The 25,366-nt window shown below is 40.4% G+C and overlaps 1 protein-coding gene across 23 annotated transcripts in view; it reads right to left on the reverse strand.

Annotated features, from left to right (window-relative positions):
- The window catches only part of PATJ (PATJ crumbs cell polarity complex component), a 157,515-nt gene that overhangs the window by 28,492 nt on the left and 103,657 nt on the right, over positions 1-25,366 (reverse strand). For 17 of the 23 annotated variants that reach the window (XM_083621239.1, XM_083621247.1, XM_083621237.1 and 14 more), the window contains 6 exons: positions 24,231-24,322; positions 12,452-12,524; positions 8,946-9,038; positions 3,769-3,840; positions 1,980-2,094; positions 1,090-1,220 (listed from right to left, as the gene is read on the reverse strand). In XM_083621239.1, coding sequence (XP_083477365.1) covers positions 1,090-1,220; positions 1,980-2,094; positions 3,769-3,840; positions 8,946-9,038; positions 12,452-12,524; positions 24,231-24,322 — 576 coding nt within the window. The remainder of the gene's footprint in view (positions 1-1,089; positions 1,221-1,979; positions 2,095-3,768; positions 3,841-8,945; positions 9,039-12,451; positions 12,525-24,230; positions 24,323-25,366) is intronic. The other 6 variants (XM_083621228.1, XM_083621241.1, XM_083621240.1 and 3 more) reach the window with 1 other exon arrangement.

Consider the following 25,366-nt stretch of genomic DNA (forward strand, 5'->3'; position numbering starts at 1 on the left):
AACAGCAGATCAAGCAAGGTGCATAGTTAAGGTTAAGCTATGCTGCGTTAAGGGAATTTATGCGCAACTTAGATAGCTTTAAGAGGGGATTAGACAAATTCATAGAGGATAAGGCTGTCAAAGGCTAATACTCATGATGGCTATATACTATCTCCAAGATCAGAGGCAGCATGACTCTGAACACCACTTGCTAGTGAATCGCAGCAGGATAGAGTTATTGCCTTCATCTCTTTTTTGGGTGGGCTTTCCATAAGCATGTGGCTGGCCAGTGTAGGAACAGGACACTAGCCTCTGGGTCTTTGGTCTGCTCCAGCAGCAATCTTCTTCTGATGTTCTTACAAAGAGGATGGCAAGCAAATGAGGTTATGTGATTTGGTATATTGACTGCTGCTTTCTCTCGTATACATTTTAATTATAGCTGTTGCTTTCCTAGCCGTATTATGTGCTAGGTAGCCAGGCTGAAAAGCCCAAATCAAATGGAGTGTATTCTTCATTTTCTATAACTTTTCACACTGAAATTTCTGCTAATTCTATATTTGTAATAGAATTCTGTTTTGCTTGCTTCAAACAAACCATTTACTCAAGGTAAGGTCTATTCTTGACTTACCAACTAAAATGCTTGTTTGGAGCAAAACCAACCAAAATCGAATTAGTTCAGGCATAACAGCAAGTCAAAGATTACTCATAATGCATAGATCATTAATGGCTTACTGTATCTACCTAAATTACCATTTTTTATTATTGTAAGTCACATTGAATTCATTTTTAATAGGTGGGAAATAAGCTAAATATATAAGCAATAAGCAGCTTCTTTTGTTTTAAAGACATGCACAACAGAGAATGCTTAGAATATAAGAAGGTGATCACACATCTACTCATACATATTGGCCATGACATGCTTTCATTAAATTTGTGGCTATATTAGTATCCACCAGTGTCCTTTGGAGAGATTAAAAGAACATCCAAGCATACATGTCAAACATGTATTATGGAATTTCCACATTTCTTTCCTTCATTGTACCAAAAATGGAGCAGCTTTGAGATTCATGAAAACTTGAAATAGTATTCCAAAACCACCAAACAACTTACAAGTGGTGTATCCTTTCCTCCTACAATACTGAGACCAAGGCCTGATCGCCCCTTGGAGATTTCTATAGTCATTTCTTGTCCAGGAACTATTGGGCATGTCGCTGGATCCACCAGAGGAAGCGGAAAGCCACCTGCAACAAATGATAAAATGTACCAGTGAACAAAAGCACAATTGCCAAACAAAGAAAGAAGCTGCACAGGAATAAACTCAGTGTCGAAATTTGGTGTGCACCTGCATCAAATTCTTGTGATTTGAGGTCTGCTGCTTTGGATGCAATTTCACAATTCACATGCAAGTTAATGTTTAGGGAAGGTGACACACCATTCTGATAAGCTAGGGCACTCGTTATATCTAGCTGCACACACATGCTTGCTCACACTCGCACATCAGATCCTCTTCTGGATCTTCTGCTACCCGAAAGGCAGTCAAGAGCTTGCTTTTCACTGCTGTTGACAAGTTTCTTCACTCATAATATTGGTTTATTCATACAAGCAGTGTGACAGAAGTTCACAATTATCAGCTGTGGCAACCTCTGTTATTTATCAATACATTATGGAATTTTGGTGATTGCAGAATTAGCATGGCTGAGATTTCTGAGCCCTGATCTCAGCAGTTATACTGCTCATGCATCATTCTTATGAGTGAAGGAGGACAACAACGCCTGGTCTTTCCATGCAGCAGAGTGAGGTGGTAGATAAAATAGGTTTGTTACATGAAATGTTCTAAGAAAAAATACATTAAATCAATTGCATGTAAAAGTAAATGGCATTGTAGCTGTTAATCTAGACTTTTAAATTAAAATAAAAGAAAACATTGCATGCTACTATCATGCTAAAAAGCTTTGTATTGAATGAAAGGTATTCTTCAGATAGAAGTAAGAAGTTCATACTTCTGCTGGTGAACTCTGTCTCTGGAGAATAAGAAGGTGCCGGAGCCAAAGATATCTTGTGTAAACTGATAGGGATTACTGTTGAAGACTTTGATTGCTTTAATTGGTTACGAAACTGGAAGGGAAAAGGGGGGGGGGGAGATAAATCAAAGACATTGAACTGTTAAGCCTCCTAAAATCCAAACAAGAAGTTGAAACTACAGTACAGAGATTTTTTATATAGATCAAAAGTGGGGAGCATAAAACAACATTTAACAACTTTAGAAGTAATAATCTACTTACCTCCGATGCTGCAATTTCAAAAATTTCAGTCAGAGAACATACTCCTGAAACATTATTTACCATAAGGTTTAAGAGCTTTGGTAAAATCTTGACACGTGTTTTACAACAATCCCATGTTTTCCATTATTATTTCTGGCTGTTTTACAAGGTCATTTAAAAGCTTGCTATTATAAACTAAATAAAAGTGTACTTTTTCTGAGCTAAAAGAGGTCTGCTACAAGAGCCCACAACTGTACCTACTGTGTGGTAGTAAAAGCAACAAAGAGGGGCCACTTCATTGCTTCTACTGCCGCGTCTTTCAGCCATTTGCGATGGAGTTTGTCAGGACGGTTCTTAAGTCTTGACACTTATATTGGTGATGGAGCCCAGGACACCCCAGAAACCCTCTGTGATTTGCTTGCTGGGCATTTTGAGGAAGAAGTTGTTCACCTCTGTAGCGAGCTAGATGCCGTAACTGATGCAGCTCTGAGTCAGCTGTGCTTTGTGGGATCAGCTTTGGGTTTTGCAGCCTGATGACACTGACCAGGTGCTTGGGAGTAAGCTCCCAAGGATGTGCCCTCTTCACCCTTGCCTTTCATGGGTCATTAAAGCTAGATGGAAGGGGCATGAATGGGTGGGCCCAGGGTGTGATAAATGTCTTGCATTGGGGGGGGGGTGCACTTGCCTCCTTGAAGGTAGCATTAAGTAAGGACACCCCTGAAAGGAAAACCCTCCCTGAACTAAATAGCAAACAACTACTGTCCAGCTGCAAATATGGCCTTTGGGGGCAAGGTCCTACTCAAGAGGATTGCAGTCATTATTTGGGGACATTTTAATCTGGTTTCAAATCCAGATTTGGGATTGAATCAGCCTTCATTACATGGATGGATGAGGGAAAGAGACGGAAAAGGGGCACCACACTGCAGCTCCTACTCAACCTCATACCAGCTTTGGATGGCATCTTCCTGGACCATCTAGGAGAGATTGGGGCCATGGTTCTGCAACAGTTGCAACCTTATTTCCAGAAAACATCACTGGATGCCTATTTCACCACCCCCACTGGCTTTTGACCTATGTGGTGCCATGGAGCACTGCATTGTCTCCAGTGCTATTTAAGAACTAGATGAAGTCATTGAGAGCTGTCAATAGGAAAATTGGTGTAAGGTGTTATCAGTACATGGATGTTACCAAACACTATTTCTCTGTTGACACTTGAATGAGGAAGGACTGAGAAGGCCCTGGATTGAGGTCTAGATGCAGAGGTTGGTTGAATGAGGGATAACAGTCTTATTCCTAATAAGATGGAGGCTTGTAGCTAAGTGGATGAAAATATATTTGCCTTAGGTGTTTGTTTGCAATTTTTAAAAACCTTCTCCATTGTTTGTTCTCTCTGTCATTTTTACTTTTAAGTTCGTAAATCACCTTCAGAAACATGTTAAACCAGACTCACATATACATAATAACAATAATAAATTGTTAATAATAATAAAATAAATGAATAAGAAACCATTTGGAGTATAATACATACATTTTCTGTAGGTTGCTCTGCTGTTATTTGCTGGTTCTCTATCACCTGCTTGTCAAGCTTGGCACCGACATCCTATCAAAAACAACCCCCAAATTAAAGGTTTATCTGAAAGCAAAGACCTGTGCAAAGATACACACTTTCAAGTGTAACCTGTTTTATCGCAGCCCTCATTCCCTGAAATAAATCGCCCCAAACTGAAATACTCAATTCACAGTTCAATGCACTTGTAGACCACATAGATTACTGGTCCGTGTTAAACGCTCTTCAGGTGAAGCTTAGTATCATATAGAATTAGGAATATATTGCTTACTTTTTCATGTGGCTCATTTAAGATTAGACCTCTTTTACTACATTTAAGTCCCCCTGAAGGCCTACCTTGTCATCATTTTCTTAGACAGCAGGCCAAACTGAGAAAAGGCCATTTAGTGTGAGACCAATCAAAATCCAGTTTACTTCTTTGGGAATACAGCCAAGTACCCTAACTAGATAGCTACTGTGTCTGTAGGAAAACTACCTCAAAATGCTTATAATGCAGATGCCTCAATAAGGACAAGAATGCACAACTTAAAGAAGATGAACTGCAAAAAATGCTACCTTTATTTCTTCAAACTTAAATATAACTAATTTGTCTGATTAAATGCGATAAACATGTTTGTGACATATTCTGTGCTTCTTCAGTTACACCTTTAATATGTGAATCTCGTTTTTGGCATTCTAAGATATTACCTTTTGCAGAAGAATAACAGAAACACCCATTTATCCCTTATGGTTCAGAAAATAAGCTTGTAAAAAATGTCTGGTGAAATATCAGACATTAAAGGAGAATGAGGTAGACTTCCAACGTTCAAGGGATAGTAATTTTGTACTAGCTTGTGTATAATAAGCTTTTCTTATTACACAAAATAAGCAAATTGCACCCATTTTCGAAGCACAATGTGAGATACCATAGCATAACTTCCAGACTTTGAATACAGTATGCTTATACAAACAAAAGTCCTGCCAATGAAAGCATCAGTTTTTCACCTGCTTTTACAAAATATCATAACAGTGGGACAAAGCAGATAAGTTAAAAATTGATGTTTAGTATTATGAGGAATGGTTGAGCTGAAATACTGAAAAGATGCCACAAGAAAAACATCCTTCAAACATTTGTTTCCCACACACTGCCAGCTGCGCCCTCCAATACTGTATTACACATGATTATATTTTAAAGAGACAGAGTATGCTGCTGAAAAATAAAAACAGAAACACCCCACTGGATTTGTGTGCTCATCAGCATTTTATTTGTCACAGAAATATCGGGAAATATTAGTATGAATCTCTCCTTTGAAGCCATCAACTTCAGCTGATGCTTGACAGTAGGGCAGACTCAAGGACACCTGCCTTTCAGCCTTAATAGTGATCAAGCTGAAAAAGCCTCCTGCTGAACAGAACATTTGATTACCCTGTATGTACAGTGAAGCAAAGTAAGAACACACATCTAAAAACCACACTGGAGCTATCACTCATGCTATTTCCCTGTTAAGTCAACACGGAAGGTTTAAAATCACTTGTTTATTGGGAAGGGAGAACCTTCCGTCTGCCTCTTGTGCAATGCATCAAAGGCATACCCTTCAAAATGTAACAAAACATTTTCTTGGGTCACTTTTAATACATAACACAGCATTTCTACTAGTAGCGTATACACTGTGAATGAAAGCCACAGTTGCATTTGTCTCTGCATGTACAAGTTCAGGGTCCTTTTGAAGGTGATCGCTTGCAATTGAAAGGACCCAAGAACAGATGCCTTAGACTAGCAGCAGACCAGGGTGGAGAAACCTTTGGCAACTTCCATCAACCCTGATAATTGGCTATGGTGACTTGGCTGATAGGAGTCAGAGTCTAACATCTGGAAGGCCATAAGGTTCCCCAAGCCTGCAAGGGACTTTTTCTAATAGCTGCTAGGGATAGATGGATCATTATATTTCTGATCTGTTTCTGCTTGTCTGTGTTCAGCCCCAAATCCATTCCATCCCAATTCCACATTTCTCTGCAATTAAAACAACAACTGCACAACATTTGTAATTTAGTATGCAATCAAAACACTTTGTGATAAATACATTAAAAAATGTTATCACTGTGTGTGTGTTTCAGCTGAAAACTTTCATAAAATTCAGGGAAGAGTGACATAAAAAATACTTAAGTTCTGATCTGCACACCTGAGAGGTGCAAATCAGATCATTTTTTTTTGTAGAGTCAAATTCCTCAAGGATTCTATTGTCTTCTTCAAGCCCCTATGAGCACAGAGCTCCTACTACCCACCTATGCAAAGTCCAAGCTGCACCAGCATGGAGGGAACTTTTACTTTCCCAAGCCAACAATGGAAAAGTCCAGCTTCACATAAATTACTGCTTCCTGAAGCCCACCTTTGTGATCCTTGATTCCATCATATTTTCCCATTAGGATTATGGATAAAAGGCTAACATATTAAGCCAAAAATGTTCAAGATTGGGAACTGATTTTTTAAAATTTATTGTTATGTCTGAATATAGCCACTCAGAAGGCAACATTCGAATAGTATTGCAAAATAGGCTGTGCGCAGAGGAAGAAAACAGAAAAACCAGCCTACATAGTAAATTTCTAGGCATTTGTACTGTAGCTAATAGCCTAACTCTCATTTCTGGAGTCACTTTTTGCTGTCAGAGGTAAAACAAATGTAGACCAGAGGGAGGGTCTTTTCACCCTGGATTTTGATTTTTTTCCAGAGTGGTGAGCAGCTTGACATCCTTTTCTCGTGCCAGGTAAAGCTTTTAAAACACAGAAATCTCCCAGGCATTGGTTTAACTCCAGTTTTACCAGTCTATGGTCAGCTGTGCCGCCATCATTTTAATTGTTTTGTGTCTAATTATTGTTTATTGTAAGCTGCTCTATAGGAGTACTTTTATAGATTGAATATTAAGAAATTTTATATGTTGAGGAAATAAATCCAAAGCATTTTGCTGTACTTTAACCACTTCCATTTGCAGAAGCTTTAGTATGTAGAAGGTAGCTGAAGACTTGCAACAGTGACCCGTTACTAGTCTCAAAAAGGGTTTGTGACAAATTAAAAACAGGGGTGTGCTGAAATGGCTTGCTCTCTTCTCTCTACAACTTATTCTCATTTTAGTCTCATCAAGGTATTTAGAGAGTGACACGTCAATCAGTTTCTCATACACTGTGTGTCACAGTGCAAGGAACCAATGTCCTTCTCTAGGGTGGCCTTAAACCCTTTGGATCAAAATCTTTCAGAAGGGAAGAGAGCTTGACAGAGAGGTGAAGAAGTCTCCACAGGCTGCTCCAGCTAAGTGGGCAACAGGCACAAACTGGCTTGTGGGGAGGGACAAAAACAACATTAAACGCATGTTGCAGTTCCCGCTGGATTGCACCTTCCCCCACAGAGCCATCTACTGTCAACTGCCCTGTGGGAAGGATTCCAGAAAAGCAAGGGAGGCAGCCAGAGATAATATCAGGAACCCATGCCTGTTGCAGCTGGACTGTTTCCTCCTTTTATGAGGCTGTCTACCACCAGCTGCCCTACTAGGAATCCTCCTTATAATTTGCTCTATGGTGATACTGCTCATTCCTCACCCCCTCCCCTTCTCAAAATACACACTGGTGTTACTTATAAGCAGCAGTCAAAGGATTTGCAGCCTCAAAGATGGGATATAAATAGCTGTAATAAATACATGAAAGAACACTGACATAAAAAGGCTTCCTGAAATCTCAAGAATTTTATACTATTCGTTTAAATAATAAATACAAAATACCCATAACTGTATGCCTAGCACGATTGGGTTGCCTTAAGTTGCTTTGACATAGAAAGCAGTTGAAATATATTGGCATGCTGAACAGCTGAGGCACTCAAGCATCCATGTAAAAATGTATTTCCTCAGTACTACCAGAGAACAGATGTGTGCCACTCTTCCTGACTGCCAGGTGGATGAATTCATCTATTTGAAATATTTGTATTTTACTCTTTAGCAAATTTTCTGGGGCAGTTCACAAAAATGAGATAATAAAGTGAATAAATAAAATATAAACAACAATACCTTAAAAAGACAAATACAGTGGTACCTTGGGTTAAGTACTTAATTTGTTCCGGAGGTCCGTTCTTAACCTGAAACTGTTCTTAACCTGAAGCACCACTTTGGCTAATGGGGCCTCCTGCTGCTGCCGCGCTGCCGGAGCCCGATTTCTGTTCTTATCCTGAAGCAAAGTTCTTAATCTGAAGCACTATTTCTGGGTTAGCAGAGTGTGCAACCTGAAGCATATGTAACCTGAAGTGTATATAACCCGAGGTACCACTGTACATTTAAAAGCCTGAGAGTGCACAAGTGCCTGGCATTGAAAGGATAGCAATACTGACATCAGCCAGGCCTCTCTGGGCAGGCAGGGAATGCCACAAATAGGGTGCCACCACTGAGGAGGTTCTCACTCTGGTAACCAACCACTTCACCTCAGTTGGCAGAAGCACTTGAAGGAAAGCCTCTCAAGATTACCGCATTAGACATGCAGAAGGGCCCTTCAACAGGCCTCTCTCTCTTCTCTAACATTCTCCGCAGGGAATAAATGGCACTATCAAAACACTACTAGGAACTTTATGCTAGATCTCATTAGCAGAGGGGTGTGTGGTGGGGGTTGAGATGATGTGAGTTTCAGAAGAGCAGAATTCATTATTTGAATTCCAAATTGAGACAGAATTTATCATCTTGAGAATCTCACAATTCCTTAACTTTTTCAAATGTCAGGTTTTTAGCTCTTACAGTTATAGCTACTGTATACACTTGAAAATACAAATCCGGGTGAGTGGAAATAAAGAGGGACTTAGCAAGATCTCTAAACAGCTATGGTCCTCAATGCCATGCATGGTTCTGTGCCAGCTTGACATCATTTTATCCTCTCTAATTTACACTCACCAAAAGTATTATGGTTTTGATTGTTTGCCCCATCCCAACATGAGAATCCAAGGTTCAATTCTAACACACATATAGGGCACCAAAATTCAATTATAGTTTCTCTGCTGTTTGGGGCTAGTCTGTACAGTGTGCAAAACTGCACCAATGTCATTTCCTGCTTCTCTTTCCTTTTCAAGTTTTTCCCCCCTACTGGAACCTTGACTCTGTAAAGAAATTTGCATATTTCTTGCAGCGCATGCTTACTAGTTTAGTGTACACATCATCCGTTGAGCTTTTTGTAAGAAATTCCCAACTGGTATCTTCTTCACCACTTGCAGATTCGGTGGTACTGTGGTCCTGGTGAAAAAGTTTTGTTTTTCAATTTAGGAATGTGAATTTCACTTAAAATTTTAGCAATAAAACTACAGAATATATTTCTTTGGAGGGAGACTCAACAAATCAGCCTTGCTTTCATGAACAGTGTTCAACTGGTCATCTGGGCTATGGTCCACAAGGCTCTAGAAACACAAATACCCACATATGACCATTCAGATCACTCTTGTTTTCTGTCACTGCACTGCAATCCCAGCCTTGGCTTAGATGGCACATTTCCCACAAAAAAGCATGCTGTATAGAGGTTAGGAACCAAAAAGCAGCAGTAGGAAGAGAATAAGGTACAAAACACTGAGTATTTGGGTTTTTCACTCCTTTGCAGAGAACACACGTACATTTTCAGATTTTGGTCCACCAGCACAACAGTTAGAAATGTGTCTCAAAAGAAAGAAAGAAAGAAAGAAAGAAAGAAAGAAAGAAAGAAAGAAAGAAAGAAAGCTGAGATTCCCGGGAAGTTTAATAAATCCCAGATCCTGAACATGCATCAAATGAGCCACGCTCTGTACACTCACAAACTCTTAATAAAACAGCAATGGTTAACTGGCTGTTATGGTTTAGTTTTCTGCCTGAAGTTTTATTGTTGGTTTTAAATATATGTAAGTTTTTAAAATTCTGTAAACTACCTTGGGAACCAATTTTGGTTGAAAGGCAGCTTATAAATAACAGAAATGAAAAATAACAGGTTTTCAGAAGATGAAATCTTCCATTCAAATTAACTGGAAAGTATCCATAGCCTTCAAAGCCAGACTTTCTAGAGTTATCCCTGCGAAGTCTGCTCTGCTTCACTGTGCACACACACAGGGCACAGGACACCAGCACACCCCACATCTTTAGTAACATTTTAAAAACCGATGGTGTACTGCAACATGATTAAACTATGGCATAATGTTACGTATTTCACCAAGTCATTACCAGAATAATGTTGTTTGGGTATAAAATACACACAAAGTTGGAAAAAAATGGTATAGAGTGAGAAATCACAAAAAAACTAAAGCAGAAGAACTGGATAATACAGTAGAAGGAAATACTTGACTCAATACCAGGTAACATCAATTCAGCAAAACAATAAAATACCATCAGGGAAACAGTAATTATCCAGCAATTTACACACTACTCCTGGGTTATGATAGAAAATCAACTCTCTATAATAAAAATGAGAACAAGGGTATTTGAAGAGGGCATGGACCAATGTGAATGAAGGAGGAAAATCTTTTCTCTTATTTATAAAGTAACCATGCATTATCATTGGGCTTGCAAGTCAAAACAAAAGGCAACATAATAGATGCTCATTATCAAACTTCTGGAATTCCATATTATGATATTTCACCAATATAGATACACCATCTTTTTGGCCTGGCTTCCAAATAAGTTTGGCAGCAATCCCAGGGTTTCCTGACTGTAGAAACCTACTTTCTCTGTGAGTCAGATACTGTTTTGTTTTCAATGGATGCTGGAAGAAACTGGCCATTCTCCAAAATGGTGGTTTTCCCAAAGGCAACTCAATGAGGTTCAAATGTGAAGTTGGCATAAGACCAGGTGTAGTTGTGTGAAGAGGTCGAAATGTGACCTGCAGTTTGTAGCCTGGCACATTTTCTTGAATTATTTGCTATGTACATAGGATTTTCCGGCTTTCTGATTGTCTGGATTGTGCTGTGGATGGCACTATTTTGAGACAGAGGGCTTGTAAAGGTAAAAGGTAAAGGGAACCCTGACCGTTAGGTCCAGTCGCAGACGACTCTGGGGTTGCGGCGTTCATCTCGCTTTACTGGCCAAGGAAGCCGGTGTACAGCTTCGGGGTCATGTGGCCAGCATGACTAAGCCGCTTCTGGCGAACCAGAGCAGCGCACGGAAACGCTGTTTACCTTCCCGCCGGAGCGGTACCTATTTATCTACTTGCACTTTGACGTGCTTTCAAACTACTAGGTTGGCAGGAGCAGGAAGCAAGCAACGGGAGCTCACCCCATTGCGGGGATTCGAACCACGAACCTTCTCATTGGCAAGCCCTAGGCTCAGTGGTTTAACCCACAGCACCACCTGTGTCCCTAGAGGACTTGTAGGCACATGCAATAGCTGCATTTTCTATGGACATATGCAAGGTCTACCTCTGGATCCACTCCATGAATCCATAAATTGTTAATATTCATTAAACCCAGAAGAAGAATGTTCTATTGTTGAAAATAGTTGTTACGTTTGGATAGGAATAAGTACAAGTGAAACTCTTTCCATTGTCCTTGAAAATTCACACTCAATTCTGCACAAGATGAAAAGTTCTACCTGATGCCCTAGCATTCAAGGGAATACCACTGTTGATATTTCTCCATCTCCAATGTCATGTTGACTCTAGCAACGTGATAGAAGGTTCCTGTTTTAATGGATGGCATGATCCATTAAAAGTGATAATTAGACCCTAATTTGGAGCTGGAGAGTTTGGATTCAAGTGTTTGCCTGGTGACTAATTTACAATTTTTGAGAAAGGTATTGCAGAGAGTAGCAGCCTTTTAACTCCAGACAGTCTTGAACAAAACTCATTATTATTTGGATCTGTTCCAGCCTGCCTTCCAACTGAGTTAGGAAAGATATGGCTGTCAGCTTGATGGATAACTTACATAGGGGAGTGCACAGGGCGAGGGCAACCCTGTGAGTTCTCCTGAACCTTTCTGTAGCTTTTGATATCATCAGCCATAGTATCTTGCTGGGCTGCCTAGCTGGAACAGTTTCTGAAGGCACAATGTTATGGAGGCTTTGGCCCTTTCTGGAGTGTTGATCTCAGAAGGTATGTGTTCCTAGACTCAATGCCCAGGTGGTATTGATGGACAAGACAATTGTTTATGAGGAGCTGCTACAGAATGCAGCTGTGAGAGGACAAGGTAGATGCTTGGAGTGCACAACACCTATATTGTTTCATTTGAATTTGCTGCCTATTTGTCTCAGAGCTTCATATAAAGAGGTTGTGCTGACCTACACAGCGAGCCCCTTTATTCTCATTATGCCCTTGAACACACACATATGCATCAACAAGACCTAGGATGTCACTCCAAAAAACACTGAGGGTGCCCCTGTGTGAACTGGAGTGCTCCGTCCTTGGTTTTGGGAGAGAAAAGTGCTTCAGGTATCAGGTTTTCAGCATAGTTCATCTCTGTGTTTAATGTTTCAAACTTAAATAGAGCTGATTTTGCATCACTGAAAAAATGCAGACAGACGTGCACAACAGTGAACCATGCCAGCTATTGCATTATGAAGGGAAATTCATGCTCTGTTGGCCTTCTGCTGAATGTTTTTTTGTAGAGTTTAATTAGATGAATGCCATGGTTTATATTAATCTGCTAATTATGATTAATTGCTTTCATTTAGGAAACACTAATCAGAAAGTATCTTACCTCAATGGAAGACTGGGAGCTGGAGGGTAATGGGAAAGGAGCAACAGCCATCTGGTTAAATGCATCATCATTGCTGAAAAACGAGCAAGGGAGAGATGAGAAGGAATCAATACATTAGACAAACTGCAAAAACATCTTCATTTTATCTTATTGGTTATTTTAGTTATCTCTTGCATTTATAATCCTCCTTTAAGGTGGTGTACATAGAATTTCTAGGTGGGCTCCCAACTATGCACTGACCAGATCCAGATCTGTTTAGCAAGAGCAAGAAAAATGCACCTTCAACACAATAAAATACATAGCCCTGTAAAAATGTAAGGCATTTAGATACTGACCAAATAATGTACCTGTCTCTTTATTTTGCTTAAAACAAGGGGGCAAGAAGTTTAGCACTAAGAAACACATTGGAAATGCGTTGTAATTTGGAAAGCTTCCATATTTTAAATTGCATGCAAATAACCCAGCACCACTTATAGTATGATTAGGGCTATTGCCTAGTGGGGCTGGCCAGCATACTGTTTTAAGAGGCCTACCTAGAGGCATATCAATTTCCTGCTTATGTTTCCTGCCAATAGCTATTTCCAACCGTGCTTTCAATACTGCTCTCTCCTGTAACGTTTACATAGAACGCTATGCTCCCATCAATTTTTTGTACGGTAATTTTTTATATCAACATCTATTTGCAGCTGCTGGAAGTGCACATTGGAGGGTTTGGAGAGAGGTGTGATCAGTATGCTGATGATACCCAACTATCTTTCTCTGTACAACTGAGCCAGTCGAGGCTGTGCAGGTCTTGGACTTGTGATTAGATACAGAGGTGGGTCAAAGGGGGGCCAATAAGTTGGATATAAATCCTGATAATGTATAGGTCTGGAAATCAGGGAGGTTTTCTGTTCTGGACAGGTTGCACTCTTGCTGAAGGAACTGGCATGTGACCTCGGAGTGCCATCAGAGCCATTATCACTGGAGACTCAAGTGACCTTTGCAGCAAGAAGTGCCTTTTACCACATTTGGCCTTGCCAAAGTACATAAGAACATAAGAAGAGCCTGCTGGATCAGGCCCATGGTTCATCATGCCCAACCAGATGCCTATGGGAAGTCAAAAAGCAGGAAGGAGCTGAGGTCAACAGCAGGCACCCAGCTTGTGATTCCCACCAACTGGCATTCAGAAGCTCACAGTGAAACAAGAGACCTCAAGACTAGAGGCGCTTTGTGTGGGGCTGTTCTTGAAGAAAGCTTCACTTTTGGTGGCTACACTTTTATCTGGGGTGTCCTGTCACAAATACGTAATACCAATTCTGAAAGAAATATACAGACTCTCTATATGTTACCACTTCAAGGTACTCCTATTGACTTACAAAACCCTATGGGGAAAAGACACCTGGGAGAATTCCTTATCCTGTCTATACCTGCCTGCTTGTGAAGATCTGCTGGGGAACCCTTCTTTGCTGAGCTATAATGGGAACATGAGAAGAAAGCCTTCTCAGTGGTGGCACCTAGTTTGGAACTCCTTGCCTTCTGAGATATGGATGAGGCCTACTCTTTAACCTTTCGATTCTTGCTGAAGGCATGGGTATTTGGCCATGTTTTTGGCGGCCTAAAGTACCAGCACTGATATATTTTTTTATTTGACTGGTTGTAACTATCCACATTGTTTATAGTACTGGTACGATGCATCTGGATTTGTTTTGATTTGTAAGCCCTTCTGGATTTGTATTTGTAATGAAGAACATATAAAAATATTTTAAATGAAGTATAAAACTTTGTAAATCAAAAGGATTACTACTGCTGCTGCTACATTTATATCTCATCTTTCCTCGAAGGAACTCAAGGGGGGGGTACATAGTTCTCCCCTCTCCATTTCAGCTCAGATAGGCTGAGAGACTCTGATGGGCCCAAGGTTGCCTGACTGAGTGAGGGATTTGAACCCTGGTCTCCCAGGTCCTAGTCTGACACTTTAACCACTATACCACACTGGATTGCCATGCCATGTTAAGCCCCCCCAACCGGCCTAACAAGGACTGATGCATTTTCTTCAAATAACTAGTGATGCACTGCCTTTTTGGGGGGGGAACGATGACGCAGGGGTACGCATACCCCTAAACATTTTGTGAATCTAAGTTTGGCCTCATTGAGGGGCCGTATTCCAATATGAGTAGGAAAATGAGATGAGAGTACCCCTAAACATTTTTTTTTGGGGGGGGGAAGCACTGTAGTGATGTACTAATATACTTGATAGAAACAGTTTCTGATTAAGGCCATCAATATTCTACTTTCAACCTCTCATATTCTTGTTTAGCACAAAACTTGATGGGCTGGGCAGCCAGAAATGACAATATTTGAACAATGCATACAGAAGTGCACAGAATATTCTTACAGATAAATGATACTCAGCTGTACTTCACATTTCCAAGAACCTCCCTTTAAAACAGTGCAGCATGTTAAACAGCAATTTTCTAGCTCCTTTTGTTTTCCCAAGCATACAAACCAATTATGATGTAGCTCCTGCTGATGAGAATTAATCAGCATATCTAAAAGCTCCATAACCCCTGGTAATTTCTGTCTGGTGCCAATTTAGGTTCTGCCAGTTGTTGGGTTTAAATTTTTTTTTTTAAAAAAAATATATATATAAAACAGCTAATCAGCACAAGTAACAAGGAAATCAACATAAAGCATCCACAGCACTTGATGCAGCCTCTAATGAGGAGATCTGTAAGCAGTGAAACAACTTCAGACATTCTATAAAAGTCCTCTCTTTTGATTTAGGCAGCAAGAAGGCTTTGTGGCGAGTTCTGCACATACAGCAAAGCTATTCCCTTTCCCCAGCCTCTCCTAATCTTAGGGAAGGAGTGTGAAGAGCTGCAGTTTAAAGGCTGGGGAGTTGTTGGAAAAGCTTGTGCCTCAGGGGGAAACCAGATATCAGAGCAGCACCTTTGCACAGTAGTTTAGGAAGGCTTACACAAGTTGTTTCCCCAGTCTTGAAAGTAATGATACTGAGTACAGAGAAATGCACAATGTGACAATGCAATGCAGGGTTGCCATTTCCAAAAGAAGTCCTGTGTAGGGAATGATGCATAGTAACTCCACCCTCAAGTGCCCTTTGGATCCTTGCCATTGTTTTGAGCAATTTTTAAGCACACCTCTGCCACCTGCCTTTCCTCATCACCATTAAATCTGCACCATAGGCAATTTTAGAAAGAGATGGTAATTTTTATTCATATAAAGCAACTCTCTCTGAGGTAAGAGAAAAAGAAAGAAAGAAAACTAGGTGAAAAGAGGTTGCCGCACATAATCTATTCCTGCTGTGACCGTACATATTCAACACAACTTTAGTCCTGCTTCAGAGGAGGTTGCTTCAAAAGTAATGGCGTGTTTTAAATGGCACCACAGAAAATAAATAAATGGACTTTTGTACTACCATCTCAGCAGCTGTAAAACAGAATATATTTATTTTACAATGGAAAGTAATGGCAACCTCGCTTTCACGATAAAGCAGGCCAGTGAGGGGGCCTGAACACAATGTTGGAATTACACTGCATGACAATAAAAACTCAGCACAAACGCAACCATCTGCCACAGCCTTTCAATTCCCAGTAGTACTATAGTAAAAAAAAAAAAGGTGAATTTCCACATGCACGTTTCTCAAGTTCATAATCAGTTTGTGACTCCCATGTGTAAAATGATGATCACGGACACCAAATGCTATAATTTATCTCCAGGTGGAAGTGTGAAAAGCCCCCATCAAAAAGTCCCAGGTTTTAATTCATTTTTAAAAATACGCTGGGAAAAGTGTGTGAATATGCATGTCAGCTAAAGGATCATAATACGATGGAATACATAGGATTTATTTCAGAAGTACAGGAACACAGGAAGCTGCCTTATACAAAGTCGGACCATTGTTCTATTTACCTCAGTATTATCTACATTGATTGACAGCAGCTCTCAAGGATTTCAGATGGTAAATTCCAGCCCTACCTGAAGATGCCAGTGATAGGACCCGGAAATATTCTGCAAACAAAGCAGGCGGCCTGCTACAGAGCAGAAAATAGGAGGAACTAAAATTCGAACTGGATCCAGTGGAGATCCTCCACAAATGGAAGGAATCCCTCAGTTAATGGCAATGTCCCTTCTGTTTGCAGAAGCGACTAGGATCTTTCTGGTAGAGGCTTCTGTCAACAGAAGGGATGGTGGAGGCACTTTTTACTAATTCCTCTTCCTCCTCTCAGTCCCCAGGCCACATCCTGCACTGTTGCAGAGGGTATGTCAATTCTCCAGAGCAGATTTTTCAAGGTCACAGCAGACTGCAGGGAAAAGGGACATCTTGCGAAAATCACTTCTCCCCTAACCCCTTCCATCTATTGCTGGAGCTCTGCTTTACAGATCTCTGCATCCAAGTGCCTATATTCTCAAATTTAACTGTATCTCATTTGCCTACTTTATCATCACAAGTGCCAGCTATTATTATACCCTGTGGTTCAGTACTTTATACCATACATATCCGTATAATGAATACAATGTTAATTATCTACAATATTTGGTTTGTTATTATTTAAATCCTAAGATATCCACGTATTGTCTTGGAATTTATCAATTCATGTCACATTTTTCAAAGTTACATTTTAACAGCTTATCAATCCATACCACATTTGTCAAAGTTACATTTAACAGCTGTTAAATAGATAGATGCTTCATCTATCTAAACAAGAAAAACAAGGAAGAGTGGCAATCCCATGCTTTAATAAGCTTAAGGTACAGAAGACATCAGGAAAAGAGTTTCTTTTAAGATCAGAGTTTTGTGGTTTACAAACAAAACAAAACAAAAAAACTTGGGGCCAACTATGTACACACCATTTCAATACACACAAGTATACAGAATGGAACAAATAACCACACACAATGGTCCTTAGGCCTCCTTCAGACCTGACATTCACAAAAAGTACTTTTCGTACATGAAATTTATAATGGTAGAGGCAACCTGAACTCAAGTGGCTATTATTACTTTTTATAGTGCTGATTTAATCAAGCTGAGAATACATGTGGCTCCAACGTGGACATTCACTCTCTCTTTCCAGAGCAGCTAAAACCCCAAAGCTGCTGAAATGCCCTTCCTGAGTCAGGGAGAAAACTGAAATCCCCCTGCCATGACCCTAGCCACTGCTGCTGCTGCCTCCTTCCTTTCCTAAAACTTCCTGAGTTACACCATCAGTAGCGAGAGGGGTTCTTAAGAGATCTAATTCATATCAATTTATGAACTGCTTTACTTTTAAGGCAAGTAGGACAAAACTCCCCCCCCACACACCTTTTGATATATAAAGGTTTGATTCCACTCCTCCTGGTTTTAAGTTTATTTTTAAATTTAAATTTTATGTTTATGTTGAGGGCCCTCATTAAAAGGCTATTTATATATGTGTGTGTATAATATATAATATTATATGGTGCTTTTTTTCTGGGAGTACGCATACCCCTAAACATTTTGTGAATCTTTGTACTTTTGTCCATTTAGTGTATTTATTTCCCCCCGATTTGAACTATAAAATAGTGATTTTCTTGAGTCAAAATGAGAGTATACATTTTTTAAAGAAAAAAAGCACTGATATTATATATATGTAAAATTCAAGTATCTGTTAGACTCTTGTCTAAATAATTGGAAGAGGGAAAGAGAGAACCGCAATTCCTATGCAAAACTAACCATTCTTTATCATTGGCCCCATTTTATATTTATTTAAATAAACCAATCCAATCTTTCTACAGAGCAGGGCAATCGCCAACCCCACTTGGATCCAGTTTCATATATGATTTTTCTACTGTCTGAGCAGCTTTTCCCAGACACATTTTCAAATGCAATTAGGTAATGGAGAGTGAGCTGCTGTACACGACATTTAATTTCAGTAACTGAGAAAAGTAAGAGGCTGAAAGCAAGATCATTAATCTCCTCTGGTTGCCTTGCACTGCCAAGGATAACAACTAATTTTTCATTTTACTGGGTCTGCTCTTCAACCATAGTCACATATGGTCAAACTTATGGAGACTTTAAGATCCAGACACAGTGACTCTAAGGTTGATTTTCACTTATAAAGTATATGGAGCATAGATTTACTCACTATTTATATTTCTCAGAAAGCAGGGTCAGTAACAAATAGTGGGTACCAGAATCAAACTTCAGTATTCATAGTATTCATATTTCAAAAAGTAAAAACCAGGAAACCCCAAAAGTTGTTGCGTTTTTTTAGGAAACCTCCAAAATTGTTCAGCTTTTTTTTTCTTTCAAAAATGCCAAAAAGAAAAGAAACCCTCCTCCCCCGGATGTTAATTTTCCCCTGACCTATACTACACAAGAAACCAAGGATGGAGGTGGTTTCATTTTCACTCTTGATCACCAGTATAGATGAACACAATTCTGAGATGGAGATGAGGCTACCACTCTGGCTATAAACCAGCGTGAAACGTATAAAATACGCATTAAAAATTGACAAGAATCTACAGAAATAGCTGGTGCATGATGGTTTTCAGAATACTGTACTGCAAAATCTGATAAATGACTGAACATGTAATAGAAAACCATAATGTTAACTGCATAGGCAACAGATTTTAACAGTCACTGGCACATGCCACAGCCAAACTAAATCTGTTTGCCTTGAGGGGGAATCCATTCCATAATATCCAACTAAGAAGAGAGAATCTGAATAAGTGATAGTCTTCAAATTCTAAAACTGGGAAACACACTTCCATGTTCATTCTGTAGTTGGTTGCCACAGGACATCAAAGCTTGCTTTAAAAAAGGTGTTGTTTTTTTACTTACAGCAATAGCCTCCTCACAAAATTGTCCCAATGGTGTTTACATCAACACTGTAAGCTAAGCCAATATTAATATCCCTGCCTTACAGATGTGATAAGGGCAGAGTAAAGTGAAGCCTTTTAGTAAGTTCATGCCTGCGGTGATATAGATCAGCCAAAGGTAAGGTCTGGGAGAGATTAAAGGACATGCTTAATTGTTTGGCTGGCTGGTGTTCCTAGCGAACTTAAGTCCTCTATACATCCTACAATATTTCACCTCTCATTTTCTTCTCCATACACCATATTCCCATGTATAGTCTAATTCTCACGTATAGTCTAATTTCTTTCCCCAGTCTCTTTCAAAATGTCATACCAGATCATATACAAAACTATGCTTCAAAAAATGCTTTCCACATCTATCAGGCTTGTCCGCTGCCTACCTTTACCCTGTGGCAGCCGACCTATTTGCATTCCACAGATGAGGCATCCCATCTGCAATGTGAGCTGTTTTGCTACCAGCCAAAGTGATGACAAAAGTCCTGAAATGGTCTTCCTTGCAGTGAACCAACCAACCAGTCTGCCATTTGTTCCCCAGTCACACTATCAGCAAAGGCCAAATAATAATAACATGGATCCTAGGAATTGCTAGTGGCGTTCTCACATAGCAGAACGGACTTTCCTGTCTAATTGCATTCCCTCATCTTCCTGGAAAACCTCTCCTGAGGGTCAGTGAGACCCTTCAGAATGGTGTTTGATTCAGGGTTTGGCACTTTCAAAAATTGGTAGAAAATGGAGACCTCCTGCTCTTCTCTCTCCTTCTCCATTTCCACACAAACACAAGCATCTTTCACTTGCACCAGGGCATCATTACATCCAAACCAAACATGTCACAAATACTTTTTTCTTCACCTAAAAATCTGCTGGGCACTCTACCTTCTTAAAAGATTGAATAAAACAATAGTCCCAGCCACAGGTCTAAAATCTAATTAGGCAGTACGCTAAAAGCTGAACTGAACACAAAGTCAGCAAAGCTTATTGTGGCAGTAAAAGCAAAACATGGGTTTAGTAACTAAGCCGGATTCCAATCCTGTAGAGCAGGGATGGGGAAACCCTTCTCAGCCAAAAAGCCACATCCCCTTGGGGGCAACTTTCTGAGGGCCACATGCTATTGATGGCTGACAAAAACGCAGACAGGGCAAGTGATTATACAGCCACTGAAAAGTCAGAGGTTTATAACATGCGCCTCTCCATCCAGACAAGCAAGGACACATTTCTTGCATGGTTTCGGGAAGAGACCTGTGTGGAGAGGGCCAGATAGAGGCCTAGAGAGCCACATTTGGCTACCAGGCCTCAGATTCCCCACCCCTAGAACCCATGGCGTGGGGTGAAGCACCTGCCTCAAGCGGTGGAAGTTCAAGAGAACTTCTGGCATGCAGCATTGCTTCTCATCTTCCCCACCCCTGGGTGGAGAAGCTGAGTGAGCGGCAACACTATGAGGAGTACCCTGGCTCCCACCGAATACAGTGAGAGCTGGGGCACGGTAGCAGCGGAAGTGGGGCATGGCAGAGGGGCAGGAGGGATAACTCCCATTTTGCCTCAGGTGGGGAAATGGGACAGGCTGCCCATGAGGAAATGCTGGCTTTCCTGTTTGTTGCCAGCTTGAATTACTTTCCTTGCTTTAAAGAACTGCCCAGGGACTGGAATGGCAAGGGCAAGAGCTAAAGAGAGATGTACTCCTAAGGTCAGCAGGCCTTTCTCTTCTTGTACCTGCTTTCTCTCGTATCATGCCAATGCTACCTTGTCTTTCCTCCTTTCTGCTTGTGTAATATACACAAATTAAAAAACCAAACCTGGTCATTCAGTTGCTAGGCAATGGCCTCCTGTCCTCTCTTATCACTTCTGGGACCACCCAGCAGTATAGACATTAATGCACCAACCCAACCGAGCTTGCATAAATGAGAGTATCAGATCCACCTGTAAGGAGCTCTTTCAAAAGGTTAAAATGCCACCAGCCGGATTCTTGGCAAGGAAGGAGAAACAGGAGGGAACCATTAAAAAACAAGCCCCCTGCACCTCTCCTTGAACAGCTGATTGGCAGGGTCTTTCTGAAAGGTCTCCATGTGTACAACCCCAACTACCTGATTTGAAAGGTTAGCCGCCTGCCAAGGTAAAAGACCGAGAATTAGATTTAAATTGTTAACGGACAGAAAAGACAGAGGAGGATTCTCGGTCCCAAATCTGAGACTGTATTATGAAGCCTCGTGCCTTTGTTGGCTTAGAGAATGGGTCACTTTAAAAAACACAGATCTGCTAGATTTAGAAGGCTTCGATTTAAGATTTGGTTGGCATGCTTATCTCTGGCAGAATAAGGAAAAGGTGCATAAAGGCTTCTCAAACCACATTATCAGAGGAACATTGTTAGAAGCGTGGGAAAAGAATAAAAAACTACTGGGAAAAAATACCCCCTGGTGGCTATCCCCTATTGACATATTAACTACCAAAAAAACAACCATGGAAGGTGAGAGATTGACCTATGAAGACCTCCTGGAAAGATCGGAAAGAGGATGGAAAATTAGATCTTATGAAGAGTTAAAAAGCAAATTAACAGGTTGGCTGCAGTATCATCAAATTAATGCCTTATGGAAGGAAGATAAAAAGATTGGAATGAATGAGAAAAAAATCAAAGTTCCAGGTAGAGATAATAGAAAGTAAAACTAAACTGCTATCTAAAATGTATAATCAGCTATTAGATTGGGACACCAAGGACGAAGAGGTTAAAGAGGTTATGGTAAAATGGGCAATAGACATTGGATATAATTTGGATTTTGAAAAATGGACGAAGTTGTGGACTAAAGGAATGAAATTTACAGCCTGTACTGCCCTCAGAGAAAATATGGAAAAGATGATGTATCGTTGGTACATCACCCCTGTGAAACTGCAAAAAATGTATAAGACTGGCGACAAAAGGTGCTGGAAGTGTAAATCTAAAGAGGGAAGCTTCTACCACATGTGGTGGAAATGTGAAGAAGTTAAAAAAAATTAGGACTCCATCTACAACGAACTAAAGAAAATACTTAAATACACCTTTGTCAAAAAGCCAGAAGCCTTCCTTCTGGGAATGATCGGAGAGGAGATTAAGAAAGAAGATTATATAATGTTTCAATATGCAACTGTAGCTGCCAGGATTCTGTTAGCACAAAATTGGAAAACCCCAAATACCCCGACCGTTAAAGATTGGCAAATTAAATTATTTGAGTATATGGATCTGGCAAAAATGACGCAGAACATTAGACAGCAAAAAGGTACAAGGTTTACCGACAATTGGTCTAAATTCATAACATATATGGAAACAAATTCTAGAGATATAAAAATCACAGTAGGTTTAATATAACCCTTGCGATGTGTTTACGTTAAAAAATGAAAAACTGCAGAATGGATTTAATATTCATATAACCCAAAACCGAGATGGAGGGAAGTCAAACGTTATTTATTGTTAATTAATGTTTGTTTTTTGGTTGGTTTAGGTGTTTTGTTTTGGGTGATGTTTTCTTTTCTTTTCTTTTTTTGGTATGTGTTGGCTATTTTTCTTTTTCTCTCTTTGCTGTTGTTTGGTTATAGAAAATGAATAAAAAGTTAAAAAAAGAAAAAAAAGAAAGAAGGATTAGCCGCCTGCACAGGACCTGTTTATGCACACAATTCCCCATCCAGCTGAGGCCATGGAAATGGAAACCTTCTTTTGAACACACTATACCTGCTGGCTAGAGTACAGTGATTGCCTTGCTTTTAACTGAATGGATATATGTAATAATCAAAATATGGCAACAAAGGCAAATAAATGACATGAACACAAATCGTCCTCATGGATTTCATCCAAGGAGTCTCCAGACTAGGGGTGGGGAGCCTTTTTTCTCTTGAATGCTGCATTCCCTTTAGGGCTAAAGTCAGGGGCCACATGGCTGCAGTAGGCAGAGTCCCCCCCTTCTTTTTCTCTCTCCATCTGACTTCTCCCTCCCCCTTCCTTCAAGTCCAATGGGCTGATGAGGGAGGGACTTTGGTTCTTGCCAGAGGCCTGAACTAATCACAGAGGGCTTTACCATTCTCCTTCCACCTTCTTCATCTCCCCCAACCTCATTTCTCCTCTCCCACCCACCTTCTGTCCCCTGGGCTCCCCCCAATCACACGTAAAGGCTGCAGGTTCCCCATTTCTGTTCCAAACTGGAGCAACTGTGTATGATTTAGGTTTAGATAATTCCGCCTCCCCCATGGTGTCAGGGTATTTTCATGTCGTTTCCAGTTCCAGGATCTCTCTACTTCTGCACAGCAAGCCAGACATATGGCCTAGACCAGTGGATAAGGGAGTTGTAGCTGTCCAGATATAGCCATGCTCCTACTCCCATTAACCCAAGCCAGTGTGGTCAAAGGTGAGGAACGATTCAAGTTGGAGTCTAGTGATATATGGAGAGCCACAGCCTCACCACCTCTGAATCAGTCTTGGCTTATATGAGAAGAATTTCCTGCTTTTGCAGTCATGAAATACATATGAAAAAGGCGAGAGTCTGCTTTCATTTAGTTGTTTTCCCTTCCTACTTGGATCCTGAATTGCTCAAGGAAGTGACACAATATCCAGTTAGTTTAATATTGTCCAATCTTCCATTAAACTGAAGAAGAGCACCTTGTTCTGTTTTACTTGGATTGCCTTCTACCAAACCACCTTATGCTCTGTTCTAATCTATCACACTGGTCTTCCATGACTTGCTAAAATGTGAAAGTAATTTAATTTCGAGGCATTGACATATCAGTTTTCAGTAGACTCAGATGAGGGCACCACCAGAATGAGAGGTTACATCATGGGAAAAAAATGAAAGAAAGGGAACTGTGTGACAAATGAAGCACACTTCAGCAGCCCTCAATTTCATTTGAATACTGAATCTTTCTCATTTTGCGGCTCCCCCAAGTTCAGGCCACTAATGATGAGCACAAGAGTTAATGACTATGCCATTCTTACCGTATAAATACCAGCTTGACCTTTGACGGTGCCGTCTTAATGATTGCAGAAGCATTCTGGTGACTTCTTCCATACAAGATCTGGTTATTTATCTGTTTTATGAAGAATATTTGAGACAGTTACAAATTAAACAGTAACAAAAGGTTAAGTATTGTTTTCTAATTTTATTACACCATCAATAACTCTGAAGGAAATATCCTAACCTTCTTTTATGAAGCTTATCTTCAATATCAAGAAAGGAGAAAGTGAAGGAAGTAGGCAAGGAGGGATTATTTTTGTTGCTTGATTTTCCTTGATTGCTCTTGGAGGAAGCTGATTTTCTAGGTCCATTTCCAACAGGGTTTAGGCCCAGTCTTGGCACAGAAATTGCTTTGACCTCTTTTGGGAGATGGCCATGAGAAATGTGTCTCTTATTCTCCTCAAACTCTCAGCGGCTTTTGATACCATTGACCATGAAATCCTTCTGGAGCGGCTGTCTGAGTTATGGGTGGGTGGCATCATTTTACAATGGTTCTGGTCCTACTTGGTTGGTCGTTTCCAAAAAACTGAAGCTCAATCCGGAGACTGAGACACTGTTAGTGGACAGTTCCCTAAACCAGATGGATGGGAGGTTGCCTGCTCTTAATGGGGTTATACTTCCTCTGGAGGAGTGGGTATGTGGCTTGGGGGTACTTCTGTATCCTTTGCTGTCAGCTTGAGGCTCAGGTGGCCCAGCTGTGCCCCTATCAGGACAAGAGTAGCCTAACTACTGTTGTCTATGCTCTAGTAACCTCTAGGTTAGATTACTGCAACTTGTTATATGTAGGGCTGGCTCTGAAGACGGTTCAGAAACTTCAGCTGATGCAGAATTTGGTGGCCAGGCTGCACACTGGGGCAAGATGGTTTGAGCATATTATACTGCTCCTAGCCTGACTGCACTGGCACTACCAACCTTACTGTTCACTTTTGAAACATGGATCACTTATAAACACCATCTCCAACTCCTCAAAAAATTCCATCAACAGTGTCTCCGAAAAATTTTACACATCACTTGGGAAGACAGGCGAACTAATACCAGTGTACTAGAAGAAGCAAAGATCACCAGTGTCAAAGCAATAATTCTTCAACATCAACTTTGTTGGACTGGTCATGTTGTT

This window comes from Podarcis filfolensis (genome assembly GCF_964270895.1).
Source record: "Podarcis filfolensis genome assembly, chromosome: 6".
NCBI lineage: Eukaryota > Metazoa > Chordata > Lepidosauria > Squamata > Lacertidae > Podarcis > Podarcis filfolensis.